General features: G+C 56.1%; 1 protein-coding gene across 1 annotated transcript in view; it reads left to right on the forward strand.

Moving 5' to 3' along the window:
- The window catches only part of VIPR1 (vasoactive intestinal peptide receptor 1), a 31,818-nt gene extending 14,348 nt beyond the window's left edge, over nt 1-17,470 (forward strand). Inside the window, exons 3-13 of the mRNA XM_047099815.1 lie at nt 1,393-1,500; nt 8,003-8,109; nt 9,515-9,618; nt 10,020-10,152; nt 12,250-12,403; nt 12,936-12,996; nt 13,198-13,264; nt 13,638-13,729; nt 16,169-16,298; nt 16,536-16,577; nt 17,279-17,470. Coding sequence (XP_046955771.1) covers nt 1,393-1,500; nt 8,003-8,109; nt 9,515-9,618; nt 10,020-10,152; nt 12,250-12,403; nt 12,936-12,996; nt 13,198-13,264; nt 13,638-13,729; nt 16,169-16,298; nt 16,536-16,577; nt 17,279-17,470 — 1,190 coding nt within the window. The remainder of the gene's footprint in view (nt 1-1,392; nt 1,501-8,002; nt 8,110-9,514; nt 9,619-10,019; nt 10,153-12,249; nt 12,404-12,935; nt 12,997-13,197; nt 13,265-13,637; nt 13,730-16,168; nt 16,299-16,535; nt 16,578-17,278) is intronic.
- Nucleotides 17,471-18,387: the final 917 nt, after the last annotated feature.

Raw genomic sequence — 18,387 nt, forward strand, 5'->3', positions numbered from 1 at the left:
CTTTCCCACATGGCGACATCCTTTCACCTCCTCTCTCTCCCCAGGCCCCCTTCTTGAGAACTTAGGAACCTTCGGACCTGGGCAGGGCTGGGCTTGGCTGAGCTGGCATTGACTTTGGCTCAGGGGTTGGGTTTCCCAAGGAAATCTATGGGACTGGCAGGGTTGCAAAGAAACAATTAAACCTCCCTCAGGGAAGGGGTTCCAGGGGAGTTCCAGTCCCTCAGGGGCACCCAGACCCTGAACAGGCAAAACCACGCATCTGCCAATTCAAGCAGCCCCCTAGGGACCCCACTGTGCACCCTTCGCTAGCCAGCCCTCGAGGCTAATACGTACATGGTGGAAAACGTGGCCTGCAGTGCAGGGATTTCTTTGAACTCCCGTCCTGGACACCACCACCCCACAGCACAAGTCACAATTTGACGGAGTTAGGGGCATCTATGTTGCTTTTGAGTTCTATGAAGACTCCTCAAGAACTAGCCAACCCCCAATATACCCATCGTCCCATCACACCCAACACCTCCTTTTATAACAAATATTTCTAATGTCTCCTTTCCTATACAATGAAATTCAGGACATGTGCCTTCATTTTTTTTTTTTTTTAATGAAGTTCTGGTTGTAAAAGGAACATAAAAAGGAAAGTGATTTATAATAAAATACTATGTACATATTCAGGCACAATCACACTAAAAGATAAGAAGACACAGTTTGAAGGTTGTCCCTATAAACTCTGGGAATGCAGTAGCTATAGGTGTAGATTGATACATACAGCGGTTGCTTCACTGACTCAGGTTCACGGGCAACATTGCTGTGGGTAATGTGATTTTCCAAAACCTTGAACAACTCTTAATAATGTTCAGCATTTGAGAAAGCACAGTCTTCTCTCCCTTTACTCAGTTGCATTTCGGGAAAACCCCATGTATGTTAAGCCTCTGAGGTAAGTGCCTTGTGTTTAGATGTGAGATGGAGGAAGAGTCTAGACTCCGGCCATTACAAAAGAGTTTCACCTGCACAAAGGCCCAGTGGCTCGTCTGAAAGTCTTGCAGAATACTCCGCTTACAGAATATCTCCCTGGCACAGACCCATCAAATGCCAGGCGAGGCCTCCAATCTCTGCAACAAACAAAACCCCACCACTGTTCAAAACACCCCCAGGGGGCACTCCAGCCCTCACTGAGGACTGTGGAGCTGTAGTGATGCCTCCTCCCCACTCCCTGTCAGGACAGGCCCTTTACAGCCTGGGCAGGGTGATGCCACCCACCCCTCTCAGACTGAAGGCTCCTCTAGGTGGGAGCCTGGAGGGAGAAGAAGAGTGGGTGCCTGTGGACTCAGGCCCCAAACCTGGAGGCACTTGGTGGCCATGCTGACCTCTGCGTCCTCTGCCTTCACCCCTCAGGCTGCAGCAAGATGTGGGACAACCTCACCTGCTGGCCAGCCACCCCTCCGGGCCAGGTGGTCGTCTTGGACTGCCCCCTCATTTATAAGTTCTTCTCTCCAGTTCAAGGTAAGAGCCTTGGGTGGAAGCAAGGGAGCTGGGGCAGCACAAGTGGTGCCAGCTGGAGTGGGTACTCACCTGTCAAGGAAGTGAGAAGGCAAACGGGAAGGGGTCAAGGGGGTGAGCAATTGGGGGTGCGGGAGGAGCTTTGTGGAAGAGGATGGACCAGAACTAGGTCTTTGAAGGATTCGTGGGATTTGATTAGCTCTTCACGTAAAAGATAAACACGCGGGAAGGGCTCGCTAAATATTTGCTCAGCAGTTGATAACCAATTGACTGACAGATACAGGACTAATTATGGCTCCCATGTTCCCCGTTGTCTTGGGCTGGCCATGATTCAGTCTTTCACTGCCTGGAGCCGATGACCTTTTGGGCTTTGCTTACGCACCTTGTCATGTTTGTTTGTTTGTTTGTTTATTTGTTTGTTTTTATTTTGAGAGACAGCGAACGTGAGCAGGGGAGGGGCAGAGAAAGGAAGAGACAATCCCAAGCAGGCTCTGTGCTGTCAGCACAGGGCCTGACACAGAGCTCGATCCCACAACTGTGAGACCATGACCTGAGCTGAAATCAAGAGTCTGACACTTAACCGAATGAGCCACCCAGGTGCCCCACACCTTATCATATTTTTAAATGAATGTTCCCATAGAAGGCAGAAAAGAAGAGGGGCCTCTTTGGGAACTGGGCTTTCTTGTTACTGATTAACCAAAGAACCTTTCCTGCATATATTCAGCCATTCTTTCTTCAGTGAATATTTATTAAACATCTACTAGCATGACAAGCATGGGCTAGACAAACACAGCACGAAAACAGCCATGCTCTCTGCCCACAGGGACCTAACGTTCTAGTTGAAGAGACATTTAGCAAGAGAACAAACACGTGTCATAAATGGTAAGAAGTGCCAGGAGGGAGAAGGGGGTAAGGCACAACATTAAGGCAGGTGTTCACGGATGGACGGGCTCGCCGAGGGGGTGCCACTGCAGCTTCTGTCTGAGGACCCGGAGGCCGGAAAGATCCTGGGCTGGGGGATCATTGAGAGGCAGAATCAGCAGCCTGCGGGATGGGCACTAAGGCAATGCAGTGGAGGCCAGGGCGGCTGGAGCAGAGAGAGCTCAGGGGAGGGAGGAGAGGAAAGAGACAGGTGGCAGAGGCCAGACCGTGCTGGCCCTGAGCACTGACTGAGGACTTGGGATTTTTTCCTAAGTTCACTGAGAAGCCACTGGAGGCCTGAAGCCAGTAACTGACATAGTCCAATTTAGGTTGAGGTTTTCAACCAGTAACTCAGATTTTTCATGAGAAGGAGGGATTCTGGTAGTGCAATGGGAAGACCCATTCACAGGGCAGCTGAAAAGTGGTAACCGTTCGGACTTAGAGTGTGGGTGGCAGAGGAGAGAAGTGGGAAACTTGCCCATGAAGGGTGTGCCAGGCTCATGGCGGGGAGGGAGAGATCCAGCATGCCCCTCTGGGGTTTAAGTTTGATGAGCTGAGACACTCACCAAGGACTAAGGGAGAAAAAAAAAAAAAAAAAAGACTAAGGGAGGAGCAGGTCCAGAGGGGGAGGACCCGAGGGAGGAGCAGGTCCGGAGGGGGAAGCATTAATGAAGAGCAGGACCCAGAGTAGAATTCAGAGGGGGCGCCTGGGCGGCTCAGTTGGTTAAGCCTCCAGCTCTTGATTTCAGCTCAGGTCATGATCTCACAGTTTGTGAGATCGAGCCCTACGTTGGGCTCTGTGCCGACAGCTGGAGCCTGCTTGGGATTCTCTCTCCCCCTCTCTCTCTGCCCCTCCCCTCCTCGTGCTCTGTCTCCTCTCTCTCTCTCTCTCTCTCTTAAATAAACATTAAAAAAATCTTTTAAAGAATTCAGAGACTGAGCAGAAAGACTCTTGGGCATCTCTTACTTCAGGTGGCCTTTCCCTCTCTGGACCTGTTTCCCTGTTTGTAAAATGGGGACAGGAGGTGGGCCAGAGGGACTCTTTGGGGCAGGCTGGTTTCTCCCCCCAGGGCTCCGTGTTGTGACCTCGGCAGTCAGTGAACGAGAGATGTCAGTGCCCTCCCTGGGGAGTCTGGGAGCAACCACAGATGTGCCAGGCCAGCCCCCACCTAGCCCAGCTCTCCAGCGGAACCCGGCACCTGGGTGGGTAGGCGAGGAGCTCCTCCGGCAGCTCTCGGGTGTCCAATCGGCAGAGCCTGCAACCAGCCTTCTCTCAGATTCCCTGGAAGTGCCTGCTCCTTGTGTTCCTCCCTGACACTCTGCTAATTGCATTCCTCCCGACGGCATTTCCTTCTGTCCCTGCTGGAGTTATCAAGGCAGCAACTTCACATAAGAATCTGGACCGCAGCCCACCATCTGGCTAACCCTGAGGCTGCCAGCCTCCATGGGGCCCACATGGTGCCTTGGTGCAGATGAGGAAAAGGTAGCCCTTCCTCAGGCAGAGTCAGCCTGTCACCAGAAGCCACCTAATGACAAGTTGAATATGAAATAGATTGCAGCCCCCACCGTTTATCAGCCAGATGCCCCTGTGCAGTGAACAACCTGCACAGCTGTACTTGGTGCCTTAGCCTCTGAAAATGATGGAGAGAAACAGGAGACTAAGTTAGAGGCTGAAAATGTAAGGGAAAGAGGTGTGTTTTCCTGGGAAGAAGGTGTAAGCCAGTGACCTTAAACTCCAAAGAGGGAATTTCGAGAGAAAGGCAAATGTGAAGCAGGAATAATAGCATCCCTAACTCTAGTCCCTTTGGGTGACAGGACTGAGGAAGGAGTGTCCTCCCTGGAAGGGTTGGAAGGGACCTAGTTCTACAGGGAAGGCTGAGGACACCTGAAGAGAATAAAGACTGTAGAGTTAGAAAGAAGTCATCTCCCGGGCTGGGTAAACATCCCGGGGGAGGAGTGCCGGCCAGGCAAGGGATTGCTCATCCAGGGACCAAAACGTTTGTGGGGACCTGATCCTTTAATTCGTGGTCTGTATGTCTTTCGTCTGTGGTGTTTTTACCTTTAAATATTTGAAAAGACATTTTTTAAGAGTGAAAACTAGGATCGCTAATTTGGTTGAGAAAATTCAACACAGGCTGCTAACTGTGTCTCTGGGGTCTAAGGGACACCTCCTCTCCCCACCTCACCACCTGCACTGTGAAGCCATAGATAAGAGGGTTGTGATGCCAACCTAAGACGTTTGCCCCGGTTGACTGGGACAGGATACCACTGACAGGATTTTAGCAGGAGAGCACCACGGTCACATAGAGGATTTAGAACAATCTCTCCAACTCTCTCGGGTTGGGAGTGGGTTAGCGGGGACAGGAAAGCAGGGAGAGCCATCAGGAGGCTCCTACCTAATTCCGGGGAGATAAGGTGGTGGTGGTGGTGGTGAGGAAGGGAGGCTGGGGCAGGACTCGTGGCTGAGGTGAGGTGGCGGGGGGGGGGGGGGGTGGAAAGAGGGCGGTGGGAAGGAAACGAATGCCCGATTTCTACCTCTAGTCACTGAGCCGTGCTTTTCACATGGAGGGCCCAGGGAAGAGTGGAGGGGTGGCTGTGACTTCTTTTCATGACGTGGGGAGCAGGAAGAGACTCCTTCCTGCATATCACCCTCTACACACGCAAGTTCTGCTGGTTCCCAGGGCCGGACTGGGCTGCATCTTGGGGTCCCATGGTGGCCACCTTTGAGATCTCCTCAGGAAGAGTTCCCTTTGAGACCTGGGCCCCAGTCCCAGGGCTCTTCAAAGAGGCCACCCAACCTTGAAGATGTCCCCCTATCCCCTGCCTTCCCCCCCAATACCCAGGGCGGCCAGCGTTCCAGGGGACAGGGTGGCCCTTCAGCCGCTCTGGAAGTTCAGAAAGGTGCAGTCAGGCTAACCCAGGTCTGTATCCCAAGCCTGCTGCTTCCTTGCTGTGTGACCATGGGCAGGTCACCTGTCTCAGCCTTGGCATCCCCCTCTTTGAGTGGAACTAATAATAGCTCCTAATCACTAGCTTTAACACAGTACTGTTTGTTGCCTCCTCCCCCCCCTCCCCCCGCCACAGGAGGCATGAGAAGCTGCTGTGTAGATACAGATGGGGCACCTAATTCATGGTACCAGGTGCCTGCTGTGTCATGGGCCTGGCCCATGGGGCCCTGGTCCTTCTGGTGAGAGTGCAGCTCAAAACTTGAGGCATTAGTGTCCCAACCTCAAGGCTGGCTGATCTGACCTTGTCCCCTTTTTCTACTTGCCCCAGGCTGGTGGGGGAAGTCCACACAAGAATCGGATCCTGGGAGGGGCCCACGGTGAGCTCCCTAGATCTGGGGCGGAAGCAGGCCGGCGGTTTACTGACGGTCTGGTCGAAGCCTGCCTGGGCCACAAGGGGGAAAGCTAAGGAGCTGAGCAGGGCCAGCAGGAGGACCTCTCTCTCGTGCTGGGAGCCTCCTGCAGCAGTGTGCTCGGGAGGCCTGTGTGGGAAAGGGCTGCCGAATCAGGAACCGGTGCCTCTTCCTCAGCAAAGTCCCTCCTGCTTCCTCCAGGACCTCGCAGTGGCAAGAGACCCAGGCCCAGCTAGTCCTCCCTGACTGTCCCCAGCCCCCCAGCTGTCCCTCAATTCCTCAGCCATAAAGTAGGGTGCTAAGAACCTCTTTCAAATGGCAGCCAGGAGGATTAACAGAAATAGCGGACAGGGAATCACCTGGTATATTCCAAGCACACAGCCAAGTTTAGAAATAGTGGATGTACATGCACGGTGGACCCCCCCCCCGCCCCCCACCGAGCTCTCTGGACAGCTCGACGTCTCCAACAGCTCTGCACCTGGACACCTGACACAAGTCCCCAGGTCCCTTCAGTGCAGACGGGGGCAAGGGGGCAGCTGAGAAGACTCTGGGGGTCACACCTGCTCTACCCTCTTCTCTCCGTGTGGCCTTGGGCAAGTGACCAACCACTTGGAGCCTCACTTCTCAAGTGTGAACTGGGCTTCCCTTCCTCACTGGAGGGTGGAGGGGACTGAGGCACTGAGCCTACACTGCTCTGTACAGTACTGATGAATGAAGAGTTCTCGAACTTGTCTTTGTGATGGAGCTGCTGCTGCTGCTGCTGCCGCCGATGCTGCTGGTGGTGGCGATGGGGACCATGGTGGTGACCGTGATGGTGACGATCGTGGTGGTGCTGGTGGCGGTACTAATGATGGTGACAGTGACGATACCAGTGATGATGGGGACAGTGGCTGTGGTGCTGGTGAGGGAGGAGCTATAGGGCAAGGACGTTAGGACCCATCTTCTTTCTCAGCTTCACCTCACCTCCTTCCCTACTGTGCTCTCCCTCCTCCTCCCTCTTCCTCCATCCCTTCACCTCCTGCTCCTGCCTCTTCTCTCCTCCTGCCACCCCCACCCTCCTCTCTCCCTCTTTCCTCCTCCTCCTTCTCCTCCTCTTTCCCCCTTCCCCTCCCCCATAAGCCAGCTTTCACCCCGGACTCCAGTGCCCCTTTAATGAGTCCTGGGATAGAGGGAGGGGGATCTTCTCTGGCTCACCCATTTTCCTTCTTTTTTCTTTTTTCAGTTTATTTATTTATTTTGAGAGAGAGCTAGAGAGCAAGCAGGACAGGGAGAGAAACCCAAACAGACTCCACACTGTCAGCGCAGAGCCGGATGCGGGGCTCAAACTCACAACCCTGGAATCATGACCTGAGCCAAAATCAACAGTTGGACGCTTAACCGACTGAGACATTCCGGCGCCCCTGGCTCACCCATTTTCTATTCAACTCCTCTCCAGGGCTAGAGAGTGGGCAGCCTCAAGGTAGCCCTCAGGTCACAGGCACTCTCATCAGCCCTGTCCCTTCGCTACAGCTTTGGGCCTCCAAGGACAGTAGAGAACTCAGTGAAGTTCAGCCGTAAGCTCCTGTAGCGCTGTGCTGCTCGATTCCCTGCACACACATGCCTTTGCCCGGGCAGGTTCCCTGCCAGGACTCCCTGCTTCTCCATTCATGAGCATTTCAGACCTGCACCCTTAACCAGGTGCCCTCCACCCCCACTTCCTGCCTCACCTTTGGTCCCTCTCCAGCAGCACATCTGAGCCACACCAGGTGTGGGAGGAAATCAGGCCCATCGGCCCAGGCGAGCTGACCCAGGAGGAGTCCCGCGGCCCAGCCACAGGACAAAGAAACCATCTGCCACACCGGCTCCTGTGGCCCTGTGACAAGAGTGAACATTTAGCTCATGACAAAGGTCATGGGTCATTCTATACCAGGAATTCAGGCCGTGACAAAAATCGCTTTATTTATCTTGCACCCGGCGTCAGTTTCAGACACGACAAGGGGCAAAGCTGAGCCCAGGAATGTCTGCTCTGACTGTTACTCGTGTTGCCAAGCCCTGGAAGAGCTTTTCCCTGCCCCAAGTGCCCCGGCAGCTCCCTGGGAGTCTGGGTCAGGGCCGCTGGAGCCTGATACAACTGGGGGTGCCGGGGAAAGGCTGAGCTCAGAAACGGCCCAGCCCCATACCTACTCCACGGACTCACGCTGCTCCCAGCCTCAACCTCTCTCCTCTCCCCCTCTCCCCTCCACCCAGGCCGCAACGTGAGCCGCAGCTGCACCAACGAGGGCTGGACGCACCTGGAACCTGGCCCCTACCCCATTGCCTGTGGCTTGAATGACAAGGCATCAGATTTGGAAGAGGTGGGCCTCAGTCCACCCCTGCCCTCCCACAGTGCCTTGGCCTGCAAGGCTCCTTCCACCCTCTCCCAGCAAGGAGTGAGGTTGCTGTCTATGCCGAAGCCAGGACTCGTGGGGTCTGCCTTCCCCAAGCCTCCTCCCTTGCCAGGTCTGCATTTCCAGGGGCTCATCCCCCTCTCTGTCCCTGACAGGGAACAGGAAGGGGACTTTCATGAGGATGACACACAGCGACAAAAGCTGCAACAGCACTCGGCCCTCCGGCTGGGCCACCCCGCTGACTCAGGAAGCCTTGCTCCAGCCCTAGAGGGGCAGGGAGGGCAGATATCATCTTCCTATCTCATGCAGAGGGGAAACTGAGGGGCAGACCCTCAGCAGCCAGTCAGGGACAGGGACAGGGACAGGGACAAGACCATGGTCCTCAGTCCCAGGACAGGCATATGCCCTGGAGCAGGTGAAGCGTGAATGGTTGCTGTGCAGATGTGGGCCCCGGAGCCACGTGGGAATACTGATGGGAAGCGAGAGTATAACTGGAGTCCTCGGCTAGGAGCCCCCTCACTGCTTTGGTGTGGGGTCGTGGGTATGTGTGTGTGTCCGTCTGCTGTGACGTTTGTCCCACCCCCAGACACCCTTCTCAGAACTTTTGCTCCTCCCACAAGGGCAACTTCTTCAGAGGCCTTCAAAGCCCACCAGGTCCCCAGGCAGGATCTAAATCCCCCAAATCCCACTTAACCACTTGCCTGTTCTCCAGCAGGGTGTGGGACGTGGAGAGAAACAAGGGACTCACCCAGTGGCCAAGGATCTGCATACGTGTCCCTAGGGAGGGTTCCTGGAGGGGCCAGCCAGAAGCCTTTGGATTCCAGATTAGTCCTGTCCCCCTGCAGAAAGGCTAGATTGCCCTCCTCCTGCTGACCCCTGCCTCTGAGAGCCCCAGAAGGGAAATTGTCCCAGTGTCGTCTTTAGTATTCTAATTCCCTGTGTGGCTCTCTCGCTGCATGGCGGGAGGTCCTCACGTGGAGTCTGAAGGGCACAGTGTTGGGCCGCCGGGGGGCCGTGCCCAAAGCTGGCACGGAAGGGGTGCTGAACACATGACTGCAGAATGAACAAACGGGCACATGGAACGCGTGAGGTCTTTGCTCTTTCCGTCACTGACATTTCCCTCATGAAAGAGCAGAGAGAGGAGGTTCAAGTCAACCCCCGCCCCGCCCTGGGAAGCAGTCCTGTCCCGTCTGTGGAAACCCAGGGGAGGGGTGTCAGGGGTCCGGGGACCGGAGGGGGCGGCTCAGCTGCTCTTGGGACCCTGGAGTCTCTTCATCTGCCAATGGCACCCACCCCTGCCAATACCCCCTAGGTGAGCCCACCCCACCCCCACCTAAGACCCCCAACCCCGCCACCCTCTTCCCTCTAGCAGCAGCAGTCGATGTTCTACAGTTCTGTGAAGACCATCTACACCGTCGGCCACAGCCTGTCCCTCGCTGCCCTTCTGGTCGCTACGGCCATCTTGAGCCTGTTCAGGTGAGGTCCAGCCGCAGCAACAAGCCTCAGAGCAGACCTAGCCAGGTCGCTCCTGTGCTCGAGCCCAGCCTGGCCCAGTCATGCTCTGGCCCCCTTCCCTGTCACCCCCAGGCAGCATGGAGTCCCTGCCCTGTCCCCCTACCACCAAAGTGCTCCACCTGTCTCGGCCTAGTCCCCATGGATGGCCCTGCACCTGGAGATGGGGCACCAGAGGGTGGGGCAGGCTCTGGAGGCTGAGGCACTCGGAGGCCAGGCTGCGCCAGGGTCGTGCCCGGGGGCGCGGCCTGCCCTTGGAAGCCCTGTGCTCCCCCGCCCTGCCCTTGCTCCGAGCGCTGGACAGCGTGGTTGGAGTGGGGGGTCCGAGGCCCCCTCAGCCTCCCAGCTCTGCCCGCCTTGCACAGGAAGCTCCACTGCACGCGGAACTACATCCACATGCACCTCTTCATATCCTTCATCCTGAGGGCCACCGCTGTCTTCATCAAAGACTTGATCCTGTTCAACAGCGAGGACGTGGACTATTGCACCAAGGGCTCGGTGAGGACCCCGCCCAGGCCCACCTCCCTCTCCCTCTTCGCCTTTACCTTCTCCAATCTCAGTCCCTCTCCACCTGCTGCTTCTCCCCCCTTCCTCTCTTCTCCTTCCTCCTCTCCCTCCCCAAGAATGGCCAAACCCCTACCCAACCCCGTCTGCGGCTCCTTGAATCCCACCCCCCTCCCAGCCACAGGGAGTGGTTCTCAGCCACCTGGGAGCTCACAGACCTGCCCCTGCCCGTGACAGATGCCTCTCCTTGGTGGGAAATGCGACACTTCATAGCCAGAGTCCACAGTCCCCCGTCCCTCCTCTGTTGCTAACTTCCAGAGGGATCTTCGGGAACTCCCTGCCTCAGTTTCCCCATCTTGCAAGGACTTCCAAGCTTCCATCCTACTCCCCCACCCCTACCACCACCTGGATTCGGTCCAGATACACACACAGCCCTTCTCTTCCCTTCTTCCCCTGCCATCAGCCCGTTCTGGGCCTTCCTCAGGAAGGGAAGTTAAGACAGTGTCTAAGGAATTAATTGCCCGTCACTAAGGGGTCCATCTCCAAATGACTGTGAGCTCAGGACCCCCTCCCTGAGCGCCCCGGAGCTAAGACAGAGAGCCCAAGACCAGCCCTGGCTCCTACCCATTCCTGTGGCCAGTGACTCTGCTTCATGAGGACCTACCCCAGGGGCAGTGCATTATTTTGGGCGTCAGCAATACCTTCTCCTCAGAGAATGGACCTATGATGGTGGAGTCTTAGGCATGTAGACAAGAAGGAAGGGAAACGCAGGGCGGCCACCCTGGACAATCCCAGAGCTCCTCAGAGGATCCCACCCAGGAGCTGGGGCCCATGAGCCATGGACCCGGAGAAGCCAGGAAGCCTCCAGCACACTTGTTAAGGATAATTGTGGAGACTGGCTTTCTGATTCATTAGCAGCTCTCTGAAGCTTTTCTAAGGCAAGAAGCACAGATAACTGTCCTATTAAAGAGATGAGCTATTCTAGTTGCAAGGCAAGTGGGGGAGGATGGGGGACACAGGCCCGCCTGTAGCTGGAAGGACTGAAGTGGGACCTTGAAGGAGCTTGCAGCCACAAGAAGCGGAGAGCAGACTACTGAGGATGTCTCAAAGCCAAGGGCGCAGAAAGGAGGGAGTGGAATCTAGAGAGCTTCCCGGAGGGGGGAGGGCTTTAAGTTCTGGCTCACAGGTATTGGGGCTTGATCTGAAATGGAAAACTTTCTGGGAGAGAACAGAGGACAGAGAAGGTCCTCCAGTTGTGCCAGGTGGGCCACCCAGAGCCCCAAGTTGCCCTACCTCTGCCTCCTCTTGCCTCTTCTCCTCAACACTTCCATCAGGGCCCCACTCCACAGCCCATAGCCTACAGCCCCACATATTCAGGGAACCCTTGCAAACCCAAGCAAGAATTCTCCTCATACCTCTTCTAGCTACCTTCTATCCTAATTGAAATAAGGTGAATGAGTAGGTGGGGGCGGGGTTAAGTGAACGGGCAGGTAGACGGATGCTGAGTAAATAGATGCGTGGATGGCTGTACAGGTGGAAGGATAGAGGGGTGAAGTAGGAAAAATTGGGTAGATGACAGGTAGAGGGGTGGATGAGTAGATAGGAGGTTGGATGAATGGATGGATAACTGGCTAGGTGTGTGGGTTGGTAGAGGATGGCTAGTAGGTGGATAGGTAGAAGAATGGAGAGATAGGTAGGTGAGTGCGTGGGTGGGCTGATAGACGGGAAGATGAATAAATGATCAGTGGGTGGACAGACAGATGGGTGAGCTGGTAGAACACCTAGTGGGTAGATAAACGGATAGGTGGGCAGATGGATGGTTGGATGGGTAGGTGGGTAGATAGACATATAGAAGGAAAATGAATAGATGATAAATTGATGGATGGATCGTTAAATCTGCAAACTTACCCCAAATATCAGATGATCTAAAATCAGGGATAACGGGAAAACCACCGGGTACATTTCGAAAGGGACAATGCAAGAACAACAAAGAGATTAAGCTGGCCGTGCTGCACCTGTGTTTGTTGCCCCAAACGGAGATGTGGGCAGGCAGGGGACCCCAGTGAGCCCCTTCTGTTCCTCCCCCTGCAGGTGAGCTGTAAGGCAGCCATGGTCTTATTCCAGTACTGTATCATGGCCAACTTCTTCTGGCTGCTGGTGGAGGGCCTCTACCTGCACACCCTGCTGGCCGTCTCCTTCTTCTCTGAGCGGAAGTACTTCTGGGGGTACATACTCATCGGCTGGGGTATGGTACCAGGGAGGGCTGCCAGGCTGGGGACGGAAGGGGCAAGGCCTGGGGAGCTCACTAGGGGGTGGGTGCCAACCCTGCCTGCACTCGTAGGTCTCCCTGGGCCGCCGGTCCTGCCTACCAGGCTCTAGGCCAAGAGTTGACAAAAGTCCCCCTCCCCCCCCCCCCCCCCCCCCCGGTGTCTGGCCCCGGGGTAGGTGCCCTCAGGCTGCAGCTGAAACTAGAGCTGATCTGTGGGACAGAGAGTTTCTGTGAGCATCCATTTCCCCTTCAGCCCTTGAAACGCAGGGCCACTGCTAGTCTGTCAAGTGCCCCTGTCAAATTGGGAAAAAGACCCTCCCTTTAGGGGGACACAGCCCCTCGGGCATAGCGCTCCACCCCCTCAGTAGAGCAAGCATGTTTGCACAGTGAACGGCCTGTGCAACCGCACGTGGCAGCCCCGGAAACCCACTCTTCTCTCCCTCCCTTTCTCTCTCCTAAATCTCTCTCTTGTGCCCTTTCCTCTTTTTCTTTTCTTTGGCCCTGACAGGGGTGCCCAGCATATTCGCCATTGTGTGGACAATCATCAGGCTCTATTTTGAGGATACTGGGTGAGCTGCCACCCCGCCCCCTCCCCCAGGCTGCCATCATCTGGGGCAGATCCCCTAGGTGGGATGAAGGGAAGCTGGGAGGCACAGACTCTGGGCCTATGGTCTCTGAAGGGCTCGGGGGCAGAGCCGGAGCACCTGGGAGGGCCTCTGACCCTGGCTGAGGACGACCGTTCTCATTCTCCCCCGCCATGCCCTATCCAGATGCTGGAACACCATCAACTCCTCATTTTGGTGGATCATAAAGGCCCCCATCCTCACCTCCATCTTGGTAAGGCCTCCTCCCACCACGTAGAGATGGGGAAACTGAGGCCTAGATTGGGTAGTCCACTGACTTCAGGTCACACAGGAAATTCGTGTCAGGATCACAACGGAAACAGAGGCTTCCCAGTGACTCTAGGCAGGGTCGTCCCCGTCCTTTTCCCTGTCAGTTTCTCCTCTAGGGTAAAGAACACAGATGGGGAGGGCCAGTCCTTCAAGATGTGAAGTAGAATTCCCAGATGACCCCCCAAAGTGGGGAAAGCCAGGGAAGAGAGAAGACGGATAGACAGCAGGGTCCTGGGGAAGAAACCAGGACATCAGTCCGGGGAGCTGGACCCCTCAGCCTCCCCTCTCTGACCACTAACCTTGGCCGCATCCACCAGGTGAACTTTATCCTGTTTATTTGCATTATCCGGATCCTGGTTCAGAAACTTCAGTCCCCAGATGTTGGAAAGAGTCACAGCAGCCCATACTCGTGAGTATGCTCTGGCTTCCCTGGTGTCCCCATCCCCCGTCCCCAAATCTGCCCACGTGTCTTTGAAGTTTTCCAGGAAGTCAGGTGACTCCAGAGTCACCAAAAAGCCACCTTGCTCTTGCCCACCTCCAGCCCCCATGACCTGGCTCAGCCCACAAGTGTCCCCCGCTCCATCCCTACCCTTGCCAGGCCCATAAACCCCGTGCCCGCTTCCCCTGCAGTCACTTACCCAGCAAGCGATCCGCCCCAGGTATGTATCCACTGCCAAGCCAGGGAGCTTGAGAACACAACAGATCACTTGTGCCCTATTCACACCAGGTGCCCAGTCCCTGGCAAGGGCCTGGCACAGAAAAGGGACACAGTAAGTACACAGTAGATGGATGCCCTGGGGGAGCCCCCAGCTGAACAACGAGGTAGCCACATAGGATTAAGTAGTCCCCAGGAATAGTTAACAGCGGTTTCCGTGCCAGGTGTGCTAAGGGGTTTCCACATATCATCTCATGTCATCCACACAGTCCCCTACAAACTGTCCACATTTTACAGGTAGGGAAACTGACACTCACTCCCTCCTCTTCAAGGATTTGGGAGCACGTGGCCCTGGCAGGGGGGAGGGCACAGTGTCCCTGCGACAGTGGTCATGCTCCTTGCTTGGAAAGAAAGGTGTGAGGGCTGTCTTCTGCTCTTGGCAAGACTGGAGAAACAGGAAGGCTTTCATGAGAACAGGGCCGGAAGCCAGAACTAAAGAAACACGGGCAGGGTGGCTGTGCGCAGGTGAGTAGGGGTCTGCATGCCCACCGATGGGAACAAGAGACTGGCTATCAGGGCTGCAGAGACAGGACAACCCTGGAGCATCCCATAAGGGCCGCCCAGTCCTGGGATTCTGGACCGTTCTTGGCCTGGCTTCTCTTTGGAGAGTCTTGTGCTGCGGTTCTAAGATTCTTAGCTAGAATGTCACGAGCTGCTGGATTTAGGATTCTATTCTGGAATCCTGTGATTCTCTCTGATGAGACTAAGACTCACGTTCCTGGTGTGACGGCATTCTCCCCCGCTGGGTGCGTAGGAGGAACTTCCCCTCCAGTCTGAGAACAGGGCCTGTAGCCTGCCAAGGGGCAGTACGTCAGGCCCGGGCATCCTTATCCTCTGCTTTGCCTGTGGGGCCCGGTTTGCCCCAATGCACAACTGCTCCAAAGGGCTTGAATCTGAGGCAAAGGAAGCCGGTCATCACCAGGTCCACGTGGGTGAGATAGAAACTGAGCAGCTGTCGGCAGGCAGAGGGGTGGGGGGAATAGGAGATGGGGCTCCCCGCTGAGGGGCTGTCGGCTCCCACTCTCCACCTCCCCATAAGCCTTCAATTTAAAGAAAGCCTCCATCTGTCAGCCTTGGGCATGCAGGAGAGATTTGTGGCCAAAAAGGGGTGGGCAGTGCTCAGGATCTTGGCATGGCTGGGACCCAGGTCTAGGAAGGAGCAGGAGGGGCAAGGCTGGGGGACCTCGGGCCCAGGACTAGGTCTCCCTGGACTGACTTCCGAGGCAGAAGGGATCACAGCAGACACCCCCAGCCCCTCAGACCTCTCCCAGCCAGGGAACCGCGAGTTCGCACTGTCTGGACCGGCTGAGGTCAGGTGGTTGGGAGGCCTGAACCAGGATGAGCCCTGCTGCACAGGAGAGGGATGAGTCATTTAGAATGAATATCGACCCTGACAAGCACACAAGGCTGGAGAAGGAGGAGCTGGTCCTTCAGAGCCTGCTGAGAGTGTGTGGATGGGTGTGGGGAGCCAGGGAGGGAGGGATGCAATCTCAGAAAAGGTGGCAACTTCTAGAGAAGTGGACAGGCAGAGAAGCCAAAGATGGACTAAACCAGGCATAAACTGGAGTGCCCAGCATCCTCCCAAGTGGCCTTGGGCATATGTGGTCAGCACCCCAATTACAAAATCTTCCTTCCCAAATGTCCTCATCCCTAGTAGAGAATTAGTCTCTTGTGGATGCACTGCACTTTATAACACCCAAAGTAGTTCTGAGTTTCCAGTGAGGCCCATGTCTGTAATTTGATCATATTGAGCATACATTTACCCCCACCGTAAAGATTAGGGAAACTGAGACCAGGAGAGGGGGAACCAGGATCTCCTGTTAGCTGAGAACGTCTCTCCCTTGGCTGCCACAGACCCTGAAATACTATGTCTCATCCTCAGGGTTCAGCACTGACCTCCTCTATGGTCTCTCCTCCAGAAGGGTGAGAAAAGAGAGCTTCCTTCTCCTTCATGCTTCCTTTTAGGCTAGGAGACCTGGAGAGGGGGTGGAGGTGGAGGGTAGAGGCACTGCAGATATGGAACAGGAACACATGTGCACATCATACTTCCAGGAGCCAGTGGCCTGTCCTCACACATCCTGGTCATCATCCCTACCTCCTATACGCACTGTCTGCCCTCCCCCTTGTCCCCAGGAGGCTGGCCAAGTCCACTCTTCTACTGATCCCCCTGTTTGGAGTGCACTACATCATGTTCGCCTTCTTTCCCAACAACTTTACAGCTGAGGTGAAAATGGTCTTTGAGCTCGTCATGGGGTCTTTCCAGGTATGAACCATCCACCAGTCTGCATTCTTCTCTGGGCTTTAAGGGAATTCAGCCTGGGGCCTTGGCCCCTTGCCACTGGATTCCATTTTTTCCCCACTGTAATAAGTCCTGATTACTATATGCTTTGCCCTTTGGTTAATCAGGGGAACGTAAGGACCAGGGCCAGGGGTGGTACAGGGGCTGGGGGAGGCTCCTGCAGTCTGTCCACCTCACCTCTCCTACTCCCTTCCTCCCCAGGGGTTTGTGGTGGCCATCCTGTACTGCTTCCTCAATGGCGAGGTAAGCCCCTCCCAGACCTTGGGGGCCAGGCAATAGCACTCAGGTTGAAACTCAGGTTTCAAGGTGCGGAAACACTAATGGGATATGTGCAGAGCAAGGATGGGTTAAATCTTGCTTCTCCAAGTGTGGTTGTCAGACTAGAAAACAGGTGATGGCACATACCTAGGACCTGGTTAAAAAGGCTGATTTCTGCCCTCTGCCCCCCAGACCTGCTGACTTAGAATCTGCATTTTAAGACACACACACACACACACCTGGGATTTGTGTGCACATCGGTTTGGTTAAGTGGCTGTGTCCAGCAAGTGGGGATAGGGGCAAGGGGGTGGACTGCAGTGGAGGCTGAGTTACCGTGGAGCCTGGTTACAAAGCCCAGAAATCCATCCACTCAGATGAGCGCGAGTGAGCTGGGGGGCAGCGATCAGGGGAATGGGGATTCAGCCACCCCCAGGCAGTACCCCTCCCCCGTCCCGACTGCATTCTCTGATCCTCTCTGCCTCCTACGGCCTCTGGCTCCAAGGCCTTGATTTGACCCGGGTCCCCAGTGGTCCCACTGTGCACTAGCCTAGGTAGCATCCGGGTCCCTCAACTTAGACTCCCCAGGAGGATTTGACTGGCTGGCTCGGCACCCTAAATCCAGAGCAGCCCGATCAGCAGTGGAGGAGGCTTACTGGGGGCGGGCTTGAATACCTCCCTTTCCCCAGGTGCAGGCGGAGTTGCGGCGGAAGTGGCGGCGCTGGCACCTGCAGGGCTTCTTGGGCTCGGACCCTAAATACCAGCACCCGTCAGGAGGCAGCAACGGGGCCACATGCAGCACGCAGGTCTCCATTCTGACCCGCGTCAGCCCGGGCGCGCGCCGTTCCTCCAGCTTCCAGGCCGAAGTCTCCCTGGTCTGACCGCCAGGCGCCCAGGGGCCCCCAGCGGCTCCTCCCGTCCGCACCACCCACCCCGGGCGGCACCGGGGACCGAGGCCTGCCCGGGCGAGGCCAGCCCCGGCCCCGGGCTCGGAGGCTGCCCCGGTCCCCAGGCCACTGTCCGGACGCCCCTCAAGAACTCCGCCCTTGCGCTTGTCTGAGAGTAGGGTGCACAGATGCGGGAGCCGCTTCTCTGCAAGCAGGTGCGCCGGGGGGCTCCCACCTGAGAAGACGTGGGGGTGGAGCTCAGCCCTCAGACTCCTCCCCGAAAAGTCCTCGTCCGCCAAGCAGGGGCAAGAAGTCCACACACTCTCCCCTGACTCGGCGCTGGTGGCTCTCGGGCGCCGTCCAAGGCAGGCAACTGCCCGTCCTCGGACAATGAATGCGGGATCGTGGTGTGCGCCGAGGACGCAAAGGTCTTGCCCCTGAAGATCACCGGCCACCACCACCTCGACGGAGCCTGAAGTTCCACCATTGCGTCAAGTTCCTTTGGGTTAAGCATTACCATTAAGGCATCTCTTCCCAGATGCGGTCGCCTCCCCCAGCGTCGTCCTCTGAGCTGCCAGCCCTTCCCAGTGGAGGAGTTTGCCTCAGACGGGTGTGGTTTTGATAGGGAGTTTAGTTTGGGGCGCACAGGTATCTCCATAGTCCCTGCTGAAGTGCAGTGGTCCCAGGATGGCTGGAACGATCGAGACTGCCGCCAGCCCTGCCATCCCTACAGGCAGTGGGAGCTTCCCTTGGCCGCCCACCTATGTGCCAACTATCAGAACCAGGCTGAGAGATGTGCGCTCGTGCGCCCCTTAATCCTCCCATCAACCCAGCAAGGTGGGAACTACTGTCCCTATTTCACAGGTCAGGAAACTGAGTCTCCCAGAGAGGTGCCTCGCCTTGTCACACAG

This window comes from Lynx rufus, unplaced genomic scaffold (genome assembly GCF_022079265.1).
Source record: "Lynx rufus isolate CCGP_SWC_20201006 ecotype Redwood Valley unplaced genomic scaffold, mLynRuf1.p SCAF_5, whole genome shotgun sequence".
NCBI classification, from domain to species: Eukaryota; Metazoa; Chordata; class Mammalia; order Carnivora; family Felidae; genus Lynx; species Lynx rufus.